The 19,067-nt window shown below is 42.1% G+C and overlaps 1 protein-coding gene across 6 annotated transcripts in view; it reads left to right on the forward strand.

The window, feature by feature from the left end:
* Window positions 1–19,067, forward strand: part of adgrb1a (adhesion G protein-coupled receptor B1a) — a 164,242-nt gene that overhangs the window by 71,155 nt on the left and 74,020 nt on the right. For all 6 annotated transcript variants that reach the window (XM_056434458.1, XM_056434456.1, XM_056434457.1 and 3 more), the window contains exons 3-11: window positions 2,489–2,650; window positions 3,376–3,480; window positions 6,348–6,512; window positions 9,055–9,219; window positions 10,286–10,450; window positions 11,857–11,958; window positions 12,052–12,158; window positions 13,364–13,558; window positions 17,084–17,152. In XM_056434458.1, the coding sequence (XP_056290433.1) occupies window positions 2,489–2,650; window positions 3,376–3,480; window positions 6,348–6,512; window positions 9,055–9,219; window positions 10,286–10,450; window positions 11,857–11,958; window positions 12,052–12,158; window positions 13,364–13,558; window positions 17,084–17,152 (1,235 nt within the window). The remainder of the gene's footprint in view (window positions 1–2,488; window positions 2,651–3,375; window positions 3,481–6,347; window positions 6,513–9,054; window positions 9,220–10,285; window positions 10,451–11,856; window positions 11,959–12,051; window positions 12,159–13,363; window positions 13,559–17,083; window positions 17,153–19,067) is intronic.

The raw sequence follows: 19,067 nt of genomic DNA on the forward strand, positions 1-19,067 counted from the left end.
TGGGTGGGGAGAAAAATAAGTGAAACACAATGAGCCGCAATGCAATCTCAGAACCACGGCGATTTAGCTTCCGATTGGTTTACAATGAGCTCGTAAACTGGCGACTCGGTCGTACTCGTAGATTCTCAAATGCAACTTCAGTCTCACGTCTCCAGTTGCTAATCGGACCGTAAACAATTTGCAGTGCAGAGATTCTGCCGGCTCCAACTTAACCCTAGACACTAAAGCCAGCGTCCTCCAGGAGGCTCATCCGTCGTCACGCCGAAAGACAAAAATATGTTTTTATATTTCTATTTATCTATCGAGAAGTTGTGGTTTGGGATGGACAGACCAACAGAACCAACATCTTAACCAAGAGACCAATGACCTCACACTCACCCCGCCAATGGCAATAAAACAATATTGTAATCAAGCATTCAGCCATTTGGTCAAAGATATGATCTGGGAAAGGTCTCGACCCTGACCTGAAATAGCTTCTTGACTTCTTCTGTCAATACGCTGTGATGTGTTTAAGTACCACAACATACCACGCAACTGACTCCTCTGACTTTTTGGGGGGGGGGGGGGGTCCTGATGTGTTGAGTTGCAGATATGTTGAGTTATTGAGATGTTGAGTTATTGATAGTTGTGTTATGGATATGTTGAGTTATTGAGATGTTGAGTTATGGAGATGTTGAGTTATGGATATGTTGAGTTATTGAAATGTTGAGTTATTGAGATGTTGAGTTATTGAGATGTTAAAATGTTGAGTTATGGATATGTTGAGTTATTGAGATGTTGAGTTATTGAAATGTTGAGTTATTGAGATGTTGAGTTATTGAGATGTTGAGTTATTGAGATGTTGAGTTATTGAGATGTTGAGTTATTGAGATGTTGAGTTATTGAGATGTTGAGTTATTAAGATGTTGAGATGTTGAGTTATGGATATGTTGAGTTATTGAGATGTTGAGTTCTTGATATGTTGAGTTCTTGATATGTTGAGTTATTGAGATGTTAAACTGTTGAGATGTTGAGTTATTGAGATGTTGAGTTATTGAGATGTTGAGTTATTAAGATGTTGAGTTATTGAGATGTTGAGTTATTGAGATGTTGAGTTATTGATATGTTGAGTTCTTGATATGTTGAGTAATTGAGATGTTGAGTTATTAAGATGTTGAGATGTTGAGTTATGGATATGTTGAGTTATTGAGATGTTGAGTTATTGATATGTTGAGTTATTGAAATGTTAAGTTATTGAGATGTTAAACTGTTGAGATGTTGAGTTATTGAGATGTTGAGTTATTGAGATGTTGAGTTATGGATATGTTGAGTTATTGAGATGTTGAGTTATTGATATGTTGAGTTCTTGATATGTTGAGTTATTGAGATGTTGAGTTATTGATATGTTGAGTTCTTGATATGTTGAGTTATTGAGATGTTGAGTTATTAAGATGTTGAGTTATTGAGATGTTGAGTTATTGATATGTTGATTTCTTGATATGTTGAGTTATTGAGATGTTGAGTTATTAAAAGGTCTCAAATCCTGGTAGCAGCATCCTGTTTGCTCCTGTTGCTTGTTGGGGGGTTGGGCGCCGCATGGATAATGTTCCATTTCAGAGTGGTCACACTCACATGAGGAAAAAAAACCATTTCACAGCATCAAACATGACATATTTCATTTCTCGAGAGAAATAATTTCACGAACTGGGACTTTCTGTCCAAAAAAAGTCTTGTTTGAATCCATAAAGTTTGACCCGTCGATGGCGAACGTGTGTGAGTGCGTGACTATCTGAATCGAGTGTCCTCGACTCCCAAATCCGAATGACTCGGGAGTAATTAACAAAAAGACGAGCGTGTCTGGATGTCGGCCAACTTCATGCAGATTAATACATATTTGCCGTTGCCGTGGGGACTGACGGGCATCTGTCTTTGAACATTAAACATTCATAAAAGTGCGGGACGGAAGAGAAAGAGAGCCATTCAGAGTGCTCCTCGTCATATCGACACACACACACACACACACACACACCAGGGTTCGTACGGTCATGGAAAACCTGGAAAAGTCATGGAATTTTAAAATGGTCGTTTCCAGGCCTGGAAAAGTCATGGAAAAAACTAAAATCATCAAAGTTTTGGAAAAGTCATGGAAATTTGTTATAATCACATGTTCACTGACGCCGAGTTTGCAATAATTAATATGTTTTTTTAAAGAAAGACGCTCAAAATATAAGCCGGCGTACGCTCTCAATACGCAACATTTTCTATATTTTTCATGCTTATACCGAGATTTCAGTTTGGTCATGGAAATTTGGTTTAAAGTCATGGAAAAGTCCTAGAAATCCATTGGTCAAAATGTGTAAGAACCCTGACACACACACACACACACACACTGTGTTATTTGTCATCCTTCATTTCCTGCATCAGTTTGTGTTTTGGACCCTAAAATCGTCCTTCTCTCCGACCAATGGCCGACGGTAACAACGAACACTGTCCCCGTCTGTGTCTCCAGGAGGCTGGAGTGGGTGGGGCCAGTGGGCGCAGTGCAGCAGCGAGTGCGGCGGCGGGATTCAAACCCGCACCCGGACGTGCCGCGCGCCCCCGGAGGAGTCTGACCTGTGTGAGGGCGTGTTGGAGGAGGGCCGGCCCTGCAACTCCCAGCCCTGCAGCACCGGTGAGCGCGCCCATCCTCCTTGGTCGGCTTTAACGTTTTGACGTCTCTGCGCATCCATGTCTGTCAGCGAGTCCCTTTTTTTTTTACGCTTTGTGGTCAAATATCAGTGTTTTGTTTCCAGCTATTTTTCAATATTTTCCTTTTATTTTATTTTTTATACATGTTTTCCATCTGTCTGTCGTTGCTCTATAAGTCAATGTTTTGACTTAAGGAGTGCATGTTGGAAAAGGGGACTTTGATCGATGAGGAATAAATAATGAAAGATTCAAATTAACATCCGAGCACTATTACGGAGACCTTACTAATAACAAAGAAGCTGAATTGTTCTCCCACTCAAAGCTTTTCTTCATTTGTCCAGATCTCGTAGTATTTTTCTGTCTGACAAATAACTCATTAATACCGCAGATGTGTTTGTGTTGTTTCGTCAGTTCGTCATGCCGTCAGAGGGCATGACGAACATCAAAATAAAAAAAACATTATCATACTACGGCTGAACACATGAAACGAGCAGCGCGCACAACATCCACCGCACATTGACACGACGACGGCGCCACAAAAGCCCCAAGTTTGGCTGATGCTGTTCCGGGTGACCAATCGCGTCACGGTTGTGTGATTCCCAAACACGTGTTCGCGGAAAAAAAAAAGGACCCTCTGGTTGCTAACCCCTCCTCCCCCCCCCCCCCCCGGGCCTTGACTCACCCCCGCTCCCCCCCCCCCCCTTTCAGGCAAAGATCGCCATCTCTCCCGCAGCCAATCGCTTCGCTCGGTGGACAGCCGCAAGCGCGACGACGTAGACAAGCCCCGCGGCGGACAGCAGAGCCCGCAGACAGGTAAGACAACGGGACGCAGAGGGAGCCCCATGCATCAGTCACTGAGGCAGCTTGGGTGACCACCGCCACACACACACACACACACACTCACACACACGATGACATCATCAGCAAACAAACTTTTTTAAATGCACACATCTATCAAAATGTCCCAAAGCAGTGCCTCGTCCACAACGGACTGATTCCAACATGGACCCTGGCGGAACATCGTGAAGGTGTATTTTTTTAATTCATTTTTTAATGTGAGGTCATAACAGGTCACCGTGTCCTGTCTGCGGGAAAAAAACACTTCAAGACAAATGGAGTCCTCCCTCTCTGTTAAAGTGATGCTCCACCCAAAAATCCGGAGGAGCGAGCAGTCGATCCTCTGTAAGCTGAAAGACATGGTCAACACATTGGGACGTGAGCTCATTCCCACTTTATCTCCCCGACTGTCCGTCGACTGTAGTTTTATGTCTAAACGCCTACAGATTAGTTGAAATGAAGGATACCGTAACATGAAATAATTTACTCAAAAGCAAACTTGACCGATCGAAAACCTTAAGAAGTCTGAAGCGCCTTTCAGTCTTATTCCTCAGGTTTTTCTTCGCATGTTTACTGTCAGGTTTTCCCTGAAGTTATTTTAGTTATCAGACTGAAATAATCCCATAAAGTTTGTTAAACGGTTGCACAGAAGATCTTTGCAACCGGACATCCACCGACTACCTGTATCATATCTATGCACGTATGTATGATGTCATACAGCTCCATCGGGTATTGGAAATAACAACTCGAGTAGTATTTATATATGTGTTTATTTGTTCTATTTAGTTTAACCCTCCTGTTACTTTTGGGGTCAATTTGACCCCATTCAATGTTTAACGTCTCTAAAAAAATTAACATTATTTTTTTTGCTTCATATTTCATGACTTTTCGTAATTTATTGGGGACAACTGGGAAAACATAAAATTCACATGATGATATGTTTTCAATGTCCTGGACACAACTTGTACCCATCGGTGTTCTTTGGGTTCAATTTGACCCCAGGCTGTTTTTAACTGTGTAAAACATAGAAGAAATATCAACTTTATTATTTATTTAAAGGGCTATTTAGGCAGTCAACAAACAAACATAAAGTACCTGACATTTAAACTTGGGAAACAATATTAATTCTAATCATTTTCTGGAGGTTTTAATTGCTGGGGTCAAAAAGGGTAAAATATGTTAGTAAATTTGAAGGTAACAGGAGGGTTAAGAAAGTTCGGAGAGCGATGTTTAAGTCAAAAGTGGAAATCTGCAAATGACCCAACGTGTTGAACTATAACCGTAGAAGCTGTAGGAGGAAGCTTCTTCCCAGAGGCTGAGCGTGTGCGTGGTCAGCGTGGATCTGTGTCGGTACTTTCAACATAATGTGCAGATGGATTTGCCTGAGGGGTTGTGGATCGTTAAGTCTTGATATTTTGACTTTTGTCCACCACAAGAACTCATCGGATCCATTGCGACCGATGCGCATCGAGGCTGACCACGGCCACCGCTCTTTTGGCGGGAAGTCAAGGACCAATCAGAGTGCAGCTCCGATACAAAGACAACGCTGCGGTGTGAAGCATCACTTTAATTGTTGCCGATCGATTCCCCACTTCCTGTTTTAGTTCTCTTCTCCCTGCTTCCCCATCCCCCCTCCCCTCCCCTCCCCCCCTCCCTCGGCTGTGCGACTGTCCGATGTTCCCTTTGTCGTGGGGATCAAGCGACCCATCAGGCGGGCAGTCGGTCAAGGGCTATCGAAAAAAAAGACGAGCGACATATCCTACGCCGGGTTGGCATTCACTTCCCCCGGAAGTAAATACAAAGGATATGACATCAGAGCCCCCCCCACCCACCCCACCACCACACAGATGAGGAAGGACAAGCAGAACAGGATAGCGGGGGGGGGTCCGTTTCAGGGGCCGCCTCCTTTTTTTGTGGTTTGTGGTGCCGCAGTGGTTTGGAATACTGAGGTCCAACAAGGACCACCAGCTGCGACCGGCAAATTGATCAGCCGCACGTGGAGGAACGTCCTCATCCACCCGATTGGCCATTTGAGAGGAGACGGCCCCTGAAAGGTGGCGCCGCGATCGCACCGACCCTCTTATCGCACCACCACCCTTCCTGGTTTGGCCACAGAGGCTGCATCCTGCATGATAATTAGTTATGGCCCTCTCCCCCTTTTCCCCCCCTTCTTCCTCTTTTTTCCTCCCTCCTCCCCTCCTGTCCTTTTTTACCCCACCCCTACCCCCCCTCCAGTCGACTCGGCTCCAGGGGAGGAGTGGTCGGCGTGGAGTGTGTGTTCTGCCACGTGTGGGGAGGGCTGGCAGAGTCGCACTCGTTTCTGTGTGTCCTCCTCCTACAGCACCCAGTGTAGCGGGCCGCTGCGCGAGCAGAGACCTTGCAACAACTCTGCCGTTTGTCCAGGTAAGCCCCGCCCCCTCCCACCCCAGCCCTCTTCCCTCCACCCCCCCACTGCCACCTACCCTGCGCTCGCCCAGCCCTCTCCTGGACCCATACAGGACCCACCTGACTCCCCCTCCTCAGGCACTTGGCAAACCCGTGAGCCCTCCCTCTCCCCCCCTCCCCCCTCCACGTTGATTTCCACCCTCACTTTTGCTTGCAACGTGACTCCCACTCTATCATAAGAGCGATTCCACGGTGTTCTCAGGCTCTCCCACATGCAGACAGGCAGGGAGACTCCTCAACTTTGAAAGCAATGTTATCCCAAGACAATGGCTCGGCACAGAAGAACCCAGTTATGTGTGCCGGTCAGTCCAGTTCTCAGAGTCTCAGTGATGCGTCCGCTGTGTTAAAGGGCGCCCGCTGTCCGTCTTTAAATCATACCCCAGCCGCTCTGATTGCAGTGCACGGCGCGTGGGACGAGTGGTCGCCGTGGAGTTTGTGCTCGTCGACCTGCGGCCGAGGTTACAGGTCCCGGACGCGGAGCTGCGCCCCCCCGCAGTACGGGGGAGACGCCTGCGACGGCCCGGAGAAGCAGACCAAGTTCTGCAACATAGCCGTCTGTCCAGGTAAGGAACACGTTCATTACCTGCTGCTATTGAAGAAAGAAAGAGAGTCGGTCAAAAAGGTGACGTCGAAATATGCGTTTCACGTTTCCATGTGAAAAGCCCAAGGGTGCCCAAGAGGTTCGCTGTTGCGCAATCCAAAATGTGGGAATGTTGGAACTTTACATGCAGGACCCGTGTGTGCTGACGATCTGTATGGGGTCAGACCGGTGTCAATAATTGCAAATGCAGAGAGACTCACAAATACACACAGAGCGACTCACAAATACACACAGAGCGATTCACAAATACACACAGAGAGACTCACAAATACACACAGAGCGACTCACAAATACACACAGAGAGACTCACAAATACACACAGAGAGACTCACAAATACACACAGAGCGACTCACAAATACACACAGAGAGACTCACAAATACACAAAGATAGACTCACAAATACACACAGAGCGACTCACAAATACACACAGAGAGACTCACAAATACACACAGAGCGACTCACAAATACACACAGAGAGACTCACAAATACACACAGAGAGACTCACAAATACACACAGAGACTCACAAATACACAGAGAGACTCACAAATACACACAGAGCGACTCACAAATACAGACAGAGCGAGACTCACAAATACACACAGAGAGACTCACAAATACACACAGAGAGACTCACAAATACACACAGAGAGACTCACAAATACACACAGAGCGACTCACAAATACACACAGAGAGACTCACAAATACACACAGAGCGACTCACAAATACACACAGAGAGACTCACAAATACACAAAGATAGACTCACAAATACACACAGAGAGACTCACAAATACACACAGAGCGACTCACAAATACACACAGAGAGACTCACAAATACATACAGAGAGACTCACAAATACACACAGAGAGACTCACAAATACACACAGAGAGACTCACAAATACACACAGAGAGACTCACAAATACACACAGAGAGACTCACAAATACACAGAGCGACTCACAAATACACACAGAGAGACTCACAAATACACACAGAGCGACTCACAAATACACACAGAGCGAGACTCACAAATACACACAGAGAGACTCACAAATACACACAGAGCGACTCACAAATACACACAGAGCGAGACTCACAACTACACACAGAGCGAGACTCACAAATACACACAGAGAGACTCACAAATACACACAGAGAGACTCACAAATACACACAGAGCGACTCACAAATACACACAGAGCGAGACTCACAACTACACACAGAGCGAGACTCACAAATACACACAGAGAGACTCACAAATACACACAGAGAGACTCACAAATACACACAGAGCGACTCACAAATACACACAGAGCGACTCACAAATACACACAGAGAGACTCACAAATACACACAGAGCGACTCACAAATACACACAGAGAGACTCACAAATACACACAGAGCGACTCACAAATACACACAGAGCGACTCACAAATACACACAGAGAGACTCACAAATACACAAAGAGAGACTCACAAATACACACAGAGAGACTCACAAATACACACAGAGCGACTCACGAATACACACAGAGCGAGACTCACAAATACACACAGAGAGACTCACAAATACACACAGAGAGACTCACAAATACACACAGAGCGACTCACAAATACAAAACACAAAGATTCACAAATGCAGAAAGAACAATTCACAAATATATTCGATTTTCAAATGCGCGCTGAACGATTCACAAATCCATACCAATGCTCACATGAATACATTTACGATTTATATAAATGTAAAAGAAAAATCACAAATATATTTCTGCATTTCGATTGTGATGCATTTGTTTGTGAATCGCTACATATTTGCCGTGGCTCGATTCGCAAATGTGTTTTTTCCAATGTAGACGTCTATAGCCAATCAGATGTCTGGAGGCCCCTCATGCAGAATAACCTGAGTGTATCTTCAGACCGGCTGCATCGAAGACGAGCACGTAGTCACCGTGACGTCACACAATAAATTTGGACCGTAGTTTTGCAGCCATGAATTTGACATTTTGGCTTCATTTTTATTGATAAGTGACACAAGTGGGTGGAGCTAAATACAATTTTCTCGCCGACCCAAATGTTCGAACATATAAGAATCAGGAAGTGGAAACAGACGGTGAAAAAGATTAAAGTTCAAAGAGGAAGACACAAGAAACTCCTGGCACGTACAGCGGCGTGGTAGACACCTGTCATCATCATCATCATCGTCATCATCGTCGAGGTAGACTTCCATACGATCAGACTTTTGTCTTATCTGTACGGCCGCGCCAGGGAAGCCTTAGAGAAGCCCCTCCCCCCCCCCCCTGACATGTGCCTCTCTGGACCCGTGAAGCTGGCTCCTACATGTTCTACAACATCCAGCGTCTCATGAACGTGTATTTTCTCTTGACCGTTTGATGTTTCCAAGGAGAAATGTTCAGCCGTGAGCGCCATGTGGACGTGGAGAAAAATACTTTCTAAAAAAATAATTAATTACTGTCTCTTCTGCTCTCCGGCCGTTCTCAGTGGACGGCCTGTGGAACGACTGGTCCAACTGGAGCTCGTGCTCCGCCTCTTGCTTGAACGGCACCACGCAGAGAACCAGGGAGTGCAACGGCCCGTCGTACGGAGGCTCCGAGTGCCGGGGAGAATGGCTGGAGACGGTGGACTGCTTCCTCGGGGAGTGTCCGGGTACGAAAAGAGGCAAAACTGCCAGAAACCTTTACGAATGTATCGTGTTTGGAGGTTGACATCAAACTATTGGAGATGAAATAGGTATTATAATCATGGATGAAGTCACAAAAGCATCACAAAGTACAACAAAAGCAAAGCAGGGCTATTTATGCAACTGCAGGACGACATTTAGACAACAGATTTACATTTAAGTGATTCAACTATGAAGAAAAAGCAATGCAGATAGAACATAAATGTATAACTCCCACATATATTAACGTTAAATAAGTTATATACAGTATCGCAAAGCTAATTAACTACTAAAAATCTAACAATCAATATGTTTTCATCAATATATATGGTAATGTCCAAAGAGTCATAGACGAGGCCCGCTGTGCAGTGGGATGCAGTGGTTTTAACATTCTTAAAAAAGTGGAAAACTAGAACGGGCACTCGGTAGAGTGCATACCTTCGCATATCACAAGATTGGGCATTGAATTATGAACATGTTGGCATTAGTTGCCAATTGGATATAAATTGACCGTGCTATGGTAAAAAGAAGATTTTTACCTTTTCTTGACCTTGACCTTTGACCCGACCGATCCCAAAATCGAATCAAATGGTCCCCGGATAATAACCAATCATCCCACCAAATTTCATGCGATTCAAGAATATTTTGACCTTTTCATGACCTTGACCTTTGACCCGATCGATCCCAAAATCGAATCAAATGGTCCCTGGAGAATAACCAATCATCCCACCAAATTTCATGTGATTCAAGAATATTTTGAACTTTTCATGACCTTGACCTTTGACCCGATCGATCCCAAAATCTGATCAAATGGTCCCCGGATAATAACCAATCATCCCACCAAATTTCATGCGATTCGGTTTAATACTTTTTGACTTATGCGAATAAAACGCACGCATACAAATACACGCCGATCAAAACATAATGCGAAGGAAACCATAAAGTGTGTCATAAACTAGAATCGGTGATACGGTCTGGTACGTGTCACCGGTGTGAGATCCGTCGTGCCCGATGGAGTCCCGTCTAACTCTTCTCGCTGTGCGCGTTCTGCAGTGGGTGGCAAGTGGCAGCCGTGGTCTCTGTGGACGGGCTGCACCAAAACCTGCGGCGGGGGGAACCAGCAGAGAAACAGGATTTGTTATGGGCCCTTTTTCGGAGGGGAGGCCTGCCCCGGAGATCGAGAGGATGTCCGGGGCTGCAATGAGAAGAGATGCCCAGGTCAGTTGGATGGGAACACCGTTTTGCTTCGTCAGCAGGATTTTCATCACTTTATTGACACCCCCACCACCCTACTGTAACACATTGTACACGATTATCCATGACACGACACTCAGCGGTTGCTTTTTATGTTCTTTATTTTAAAGAGTTGAAAATAAGTCTTTTTGTTAGCCTTTTTCTACCTTCATTCATCTATTTCCTGTGTTTCAGTAACGGCCTTGTTTAATTGTGGATAATGAATTTACATGTCATTTAGCAGACGCTTTTACCCAAAGCGACTTACAATAAGTGCATTTCAACCTAGAGTATAAACTAAGACCAACAAGAATACAGGAAGTAACATTTCCTCAACATAGTCCAACAACAAAAGTACCACAATAAGAGCTATTTAAGTGCCACTGAAGTGCAAATCTGTGTTTTAATCCAGAATAACATTTCTTCTTACAATCACATGATGAACGCACTTGCAAATGACACGTTAGAACAAAATGTAAACCGTACTTTGGTGTTTCATTTTTACCTCTGCACTTAAAATTTTATTAAACATCCTTTTTTTCTTTTTTCTTTACAAAATGTACCAAAACACCGGCGGCGAGGAAGATAATGACAAGAATGAATATAAAAGAAATTTAAATCATACCCTCTAACATAAGAAAAGGCAATCTCAGCTTGTTTAGAAGTTATTCATCCACGGCTGGTCTATATCTTTGGATAGATGGGAAAAACAACACTGAGTGGAAACGCTATCGACTCTATCAGCACAAAGAATTCAGAAACAGTTGCTGATTTGTTTGCGAACCTTTAATGAATGATGTGTTATTTGTTGTTTTTGAGAATTGTTATGTATTTTTTTATTCCTTTTTATCCACTTAATCATTGCAATACAATATTATTCTATAAAGGCATATTCAGGTGGCATTTAATGATGCTTTCAGAATCCTGAGTGCAAGTTTGTGAGGCGTAATGTTCCCACTTTCTGTTTTGAGGAATTATATAAATTTAAATGTTGATTGAGTGTCCCAGAGAATTTAGTTATAAATTGTGATACCAGGTATTTGTCTTGTTTCTGGAAGCAATGAAACAAGTGTTTGTATGTGTTTTAACCACGAGTGACTAATATATATATATATATATATATATATATATATTATTTATTTATATATATATATATATATTTATATATATATATATATTTATTTATTTATATATATATATATGTATATATAAACAAAACAGAAAAGACTGAAAAGGTATACGTAGGAGCAAAAATGCTTATATATTCCTATCCTAAATTATTATTATCAAATAAATCCGATAATTAATATGAAACAAAGAATCAAGTTATTAAAGAGAAATTCTGATTTCAGTGTCATCTGTATTTTTTATTACTCTCCTTCTGTGAACAGAACCTCACGAAATATGCGCCGATGACAACTTCTCCAACGTGGTGTGGAAGATGACTCCCTTCGGCGACACGGCGGCGGTGCGCTGTCCTCCCAACGCCATGGGTGAGCTCCCACCCCTACACGCACCGGTGGCGTTAGGAGTTCCCTCGGAGACACTGTCGGTGATATTATGGTCTGTGTGCGCTCCTCACACAGGGCTGATCCTGCGCCGCTGCAGCCTGGACGAGGAGGGCATGGCCTACTGGGAGAACCCCACCTACATGAAGTGCATCTCCAACGACTACCGCAGTATACAAACGCTGGTGAGACTTAGGATGTTTTTCTTTTTTTTCTTTTCTTTTTACACTCCTGGGCATCACAATAAGTTATCGTGAGGATGTTCACGGTCACTGTAAAAACATACGAAACTAGAACGGGCACTCGGTAGAGCGCATACCTTCGCATATCACAACATTGGGCATTGAATTATGAACATTTTGGCATTTGTTGCATGCCAATTGGATAAAAATGTACCACGCTACGGTAAAAAGAAGATTTTGACCTTTTCATGACCTTGAACTTGACCTTTGACCAGATCGATCCCAACATCTAATCAAATGGTCCCCGGATAATAACCAATCATCCCACCAAATTTCATGCGATTCAAGACGATTTTGACCTTTTCATGACCTTGACCTTGACATTTGACCCGATCGATTCCAAAATCTAATCAAATGGTCTCCGGATAATAACAAATCATCCCACCAAATGTCATGCGATTCGGTTTAATACTTTTTGAGTTATGCGAGTGACACGCATACAAATTAATTAATTAATTAATTTTCAATGCAAAGGTAATTAAGCTGGCTACTCATGCGTCGGTACAGCAGTAGCAGGTATAAAAACATTAAGACAGCACATTCTAATTTAAAACAAGACTTAAAAAAAAAAAAATGTAAGTGTCTTAAGTACATTGCAGATACATATTGCTTTGCATTTACATAGCACATCAGAGTTCAAACTATAGACATTGATTAATTTCAGGGGAATGATGTTATTATAGGGATGTCGTATGTGTACAGATAGTAAAGCCCTCGGAGGCAAATTTGTAATTTGTAATATTGGGCCATATATAAAATAAACTGAATTGATTTGAATTATTTGGGGACAGAAACCAATATGTTACAATGTCTGTTCTGTTTGTTACATGTTAATACTAGATTTACACACTTTCCTGCGTACCATTTGAGATTTAAGAATAAATCAAACATCAAACACTGGCATTAAATGGCTTTAAAGTGAACAAGTGTTGCGTTATTGTGTATTTTGCCCCTCCCCCCCCTGCAGCACGACCCGGTGTGGGCTAGGTACGGTGCTGAAATAACCATACAAAAGCATGAATTATGTATTCATTTATTTTTCAAATGCACCTGTCAGGAAATCGGAGGTGTGACATCTCAACAGATTCTCATTGAATAGATTATTCCAGGATGTGAGAACTTAACAGAAGCCTCGTTCTCTGCTCTAGACCCGGGAACACCTGTCCAAGGCGCAGCGCGGCCTCGTGGGAGACGGCGTTTCGGAGGTGATGACCAAGCTGAAGGTGACGTCCAGCGACGGGACCAGCTACAGCGGGGACCTGCTGGCCATCGTCGACGTGCTGAAGAACATGACGGAGATCTTCAGGCGGGCGTACTACAGTCCCAGCAGCGCGGACATGAGGGTCAGTCGCTTGGCTCGCTGGTCGTGTGTAATGCAGCAAAAGCGTTGCGAATATTTGCAACCCTTTTGCAGCTTTACTCGCGTGAGTTCACTCGCTTGACTGTTTTTAGTTTATTTGCGTCATTCGCTTCATTCGCGCCTGAAATGGGGCGTGGCTTATCTCTGTGGCTTTACTCCATGGAACCAGATATCATTTCCGCCATCCACCATGAAATAAATAACCACTATTTCTGCTTTATACTTGTTGAGGACATCCCATAAATGTCTGAACATCTATCGCCCTCATCTTTGGGTTCATAACGTTAATATCATATTTATATATTTAAACATAAAATCACCCGTAGGCTCACACAGCTCGGTGACTTTCACCGACTACGTCTGAATGACTGCCGCTTCCAGAGCTACTAGAGCAGCAGCAGTTAGATTCACCGACGGCGGAGCAGCTCAAAGCTGATTGGCTCTCGCAACTCATCTTCGGGCGAATCTTTCGCCAAAGTTGAAATATTTCAAGGTTCAAGGTTTTTTATTTGCCATCTGTGCCTAGACCAGCAGTCCAGACACATCGGAATTATTTTTGCAGGGTTCTCCGAGTCAACAGAGGTACAAAACAAACACACTATAATAATAATAATAGTAACAGTAATAACTAGAACGGGCACTCGGTAGAGCGCATACCTTCGCATATGACAAGATTGGGCATTGCATTATGAACATCTTGGCATTAGTTGCATGCCAATTGGATAAAAATTGACCGCGCTATGGTAAAAAGAAGATTTTGACCTTTTCATGACCTTGACCTTTGACCCGATCAATCCCAAAATCTAATCAAATGGTCCCCGGATAATAACCAATCACCCCACCAAATTTCATGCGATTCGGTTTAATACTTTTTTAGTTATGCGAGTAACACGCATACAAAAAAATAAATAAATACACGGAGATCAAAACATAACCTTCCGCATTTTCAATGCAAAGGTAAATATAGAAATATGAAAAATATATTTAAAAAAACACTACAAAAAACACACTGTACATAGTGGTAAAGTGTATGCAGTATTAACAGTATTAAGTACAGGAACAGGTTATCAAAAATAAACATAAGAAAGGAGAGTGCAGAGATAATAAGAAGGTAAGTAGGCTAGCCGAATTTTTCGCGCAATTTGCATCATTCGCGATCGTTCGCTTGCATTAACTTTGCTTTGACTCACCACGGGATCTACTCTCGCGGAAAATCCTTAACACTTTTGGTGTGAACGCAGCATTTGTCCCGGCACCCATCCGATGACACCTTCTCGTATCATTTATCAGCTCAACCACGCTCCAAAAGAAACAACCTCGACACGTCGGCCTTCTCTCTCGTCTCCGATGAAGCTGCACGTGCTCAGAGCCGATCAGGCAGGTGTGAGGGGAGAGGGCAACTTCAGCCACAGCCAGCGCAATTTACAGCAATTTGACAACAGTTTAACATTTAAAATCTATCAAACCAGAAGATCTCATCCATTGTTCTTTAGAATGCCCACGAATACACTTCCCATAATGCAATTCGATAGTGAAAACCCCTCCTTACCTCAAGGAAAAACACCTATCAACATCTGGCGTTTGTTTTCAATTAATTCAAAGCTTTGTGGCACTGAAGTGAATATACTGAAGTGAATATACTGAAGTGAATATACTGAAGTGAATATACTGAAGTGAATTGAATTGAATATACTGAAGTGAATATACTGAAGTGAATATACTGAAGTGAATATACTAAATTGAATTGAATTGAATATACTGAAGTGAATATACTGAAGTGAATTGAATTGAATATACTGAAGTGAATATACTGAAGTGAATATACTGAAGTGAATATACTGAAGTGAATATACTGAAGTGAATATACTAAAGTGAATATACTGAAGTGAATATACTGAAGTGAATATACTAAAGTGAATATACTGAAGTGAATAAACTGAAGTGAATATACTAAAGTGAATATACTGAAGTGAATATACTAAAGTGAATAAACTGAAGTGAATATACTGAAGTGAATAAACTGAAGTGAATAAACTGAAGTGAATATACTGAAGTGAATATACTAAAGTGAATATACTGAAGTGAATATACTGAAGTGAATATACTGTATGATACATCAAATCATCAGGGATGTGGACAATTTTTGTTATTTATTAAAGTATAAAACATGCAATCAATATGCTCTTCTGACAGCCACCAGACTCTATTCAGAAAAAAAGCAATTTTAACCTTCATGAAAACTTATTAGTTTGAGTTTAAAAGAAAGACTGAATCACTATTTACTTAATGTTAATGTTTCAACTTTTTACTTAATTCCGCGTTTGTGTGACGTAGAACACAAAGCGTGTGTTTTAAACAATAATGGAGCTCTATGGCTCAGAGGAAGCAGATATTTCAGGCTTTGACACACACACACACACACACACACACGTGAGAGATTCATCGGTCTTTTCATGAGATGAATATATCGACTGTAGAGGCCATTTGTAACATAAATCAAATTGCTTCTGATGCACTTTTGTGGGTTTGTGGTTTACGCAGACAAAAGAAAGCTTTGTCCATTCAGGATTCTCTTATTGTGAGCATTTATTGGACGAAACAAAACAAGCAAACAAACAAAAGAACAAAGGAACTCCTCACGCTGCCTCTCCTGCGCTGGTAGGCATCCCCAGGTACATGCTGGTCCTGTAGCTGCCTCCACCTACATACAACCACAGGTGGCCATAGTGTTACCCAATTAGCGAACAAATGAACAATCAAAAGACTAAATATATCTAAACAACAACAACAACAACAACGAAATAAACAAAACTAAAAACTATCACAAGAAAAAGCTATTCTAATACATCAAAACATCTAACCTAAATAAGCAAACAACCTGAATGATTAAACAATACTACTTGTCAATAAATAAAGTAACAAGGTGATAAAGAGGAAGTTCTCGTAGAATATTATTATCACATGACGCGTCTCTGCTGGCTCTGTTATTACCATTTTGTGATTAGAACTCTGTTATTACCACTCTGTTATTACTACTATTTTATGACCACTCTGTTATTACCACTCTGTGATTATAACTGTTATTACCACTCTATTATTACCACTCTGTGATTACAACTGTTATTATCACTCTTCTATTTACATAACTAAATACTAATATCAAATAAATAGCTTCATCACAGACAACCATCCTGTTATTACCACTCTGTTAATACCACTCTGTTATTATCACTCTATTATTACCACTCTGTTATTACTACTATTTTATTACCACTCTTCTATTAACATAACTAAATACTAATATCAAATAAATAGCTTCATCACATCCATCCTGTTATTACCACTTCGTTATTACCACTCTGTTGTTACCACTATGTTATTACCACTCTGTTATTACCACTCTGTTATTACCACTATTCTATTAACATAACTACATGCTAATATCAAAGGAATAGCTCCATCACAGACTACCATCCTGTTTTACATCCAATGTCTTTTGTCTTTCCAGAACTTTGTGCAGTCGGTCAGCAATCTGTTGATGGAGGAGAACAGGGAGAAATGGGAGGAAGCGCAACTGGTTGGTACCGTCCTCTCTTTCCTCCGGTAAAAGAGGACTCACACCGTCACCCCGTCTGTAATTACATCTCCGGCGGAACGGTGACGATAACAAGCGCGGAAAATTGACGAGCCGGACACTTTGACAAAGGCGTGCAGGTGGAGCCGCAGCCCACCTGCACGCCTCTTCACGCTGACAGAGGTAGAGGAGGAGGAGAGCTGCAGGAGGACAGAAATATCTATAGCTAATGAGTCACAGAGTCACGGCACACGCCCACTCATCCATCTGCTTTGCCTCCGTTCAGCCGCCCAGCTGTCCGCGCTTTACTCGGCGTGCCAGAGCAACGGCAAACAAACCGACCTGGGCGCCTTAAATGCAAACAGCTCGCTTTGTGTACCAGAAGTAGCTCCTCCACGATGAAAGGATTACACGGAGGTTATTATTATCATCCTCATCGTCGACTGTGGCACGCCGAGAGCTCATTATTCTCAGGAAGAGCTCCTCTGATTTGCAGCAGGGGTTCGTACGTTCATGGAAATCTAAAAATGGTTATTTCTAAGCCTGGGAATAATATTAAATATTTGTAAAAAATTATTGATCCCAAAAGTTTTGGAAAAGTCCTATAAATTTGTTATGTTCATTTATGCAGTTTGATTAAAAGAATAAACATTTAGATAAATAGTTATTCTTTCAATCAAACTATTTACTCATTCCTTTGTGTCATATACTCGTTTGTACACCGAGATTTCACAAATTTGAAAATTTGGTTTAACGTCCTGGAAATCGATTGGTCAACATGTGTTACAGTCATATGACGAAAATATGTTGTTCAGCTTGACTATAATATATTTCATATTTTTGAATGTGCATGTCCCAGCTTCTGGGCAGCCAGAGGTTTCATTTGTATTTCCCATGGTGAGGTCACGAGTGACTTGAAAGTTGGGACAGGGAATTCCCAGTGGGCACCATGTCTGCTGTTTATGGTTTTCTTAAGGGGGGGCAGGCAATAACTAGTCTGTGGTAACTTTCAGAATGATTTCTGACATCATCACGCGCAACTAAAGTGGGTATTTCATCACCTAATGGTCAGTTTCACCTTTCATTAGAGCCTAACATGGAGTCTCCAAATGGCCTTTATTGGAAAACGCCGAGACATACCCTGAGTAAAACATGTGTCAAATCTTCATTTTCTGTGAAATGATGTCAGGCTTTATGCTCCCATTGTGTTTCCCACGCATAAGTCCCAGCTATGATCATCTGCAGGGATCTATTTCACAACAATATTCAGGCGGAAACACCAAAACCATGCATTAACTCCAAATTGACGACAGCTTTCAATTAACTTTGGGTATGTCTGGATCTGTGTTTTTGGGGGAATTTTACAGGAACGCTAAGATGTTAAGTTCAATCAATCAATATTTGAACATGAGCTCACCCTCAAAGCCAGGAACCAGAGAAGTCTCAATTTGGTGATGTCACCAAGCTTTTCCGTCAACAATAATTGTTTGTTTTCTTTGTTATTCCCAAATGAGCATTATTCTAATGTGGTGACCCACTGGGTCCCCGATTCATCCCAATGCTTTGTCTGTAGAGCAGTTAACACGGAGAGATGTTTTTCGTCCGATAGTTTTTTCGTAGTTCGTTTCGTATCATTTTCCATTCCACAAGATAGAATTGTGCCGATACAAAACGTGTACAGAGAGTGGGAGAAAGTGAGCAATCCGTCCCATATCTGAGTAAATCTTGTGAAGCTTGAATGTGAAAGCTTCTCATCACAAAGCAACACAACAAAATATGAAATGCAGAAAAAGTCGCGTTGTCTTTTTGTGCTAAAAATTAAAATCAACAAAGCATTACGAAGACAATGAGGCAGCTTGGAGCAGACATAATAATGGGATAGTTTGGCTGTTATAATCAAAAAAAAAAAATTTCAGCA

The sequence above is a fragment of the Pseudoliparis swirei genome, chromosome 16 (assembly GCF_029220125.1).
Source record: "Pseudoliparis swirei isolate HS2019 ecotype Mariana Trench chromosome 16, NWPU_hadal_v1, whole genome shotgun sequence".
Classification (NCBI taxonomy): Eukaryota; Metazoa; Chordata; class Actinopteri; order Perciformes; family Liparidae; genus Pseudoliparis; species Pseudoliparis swirei.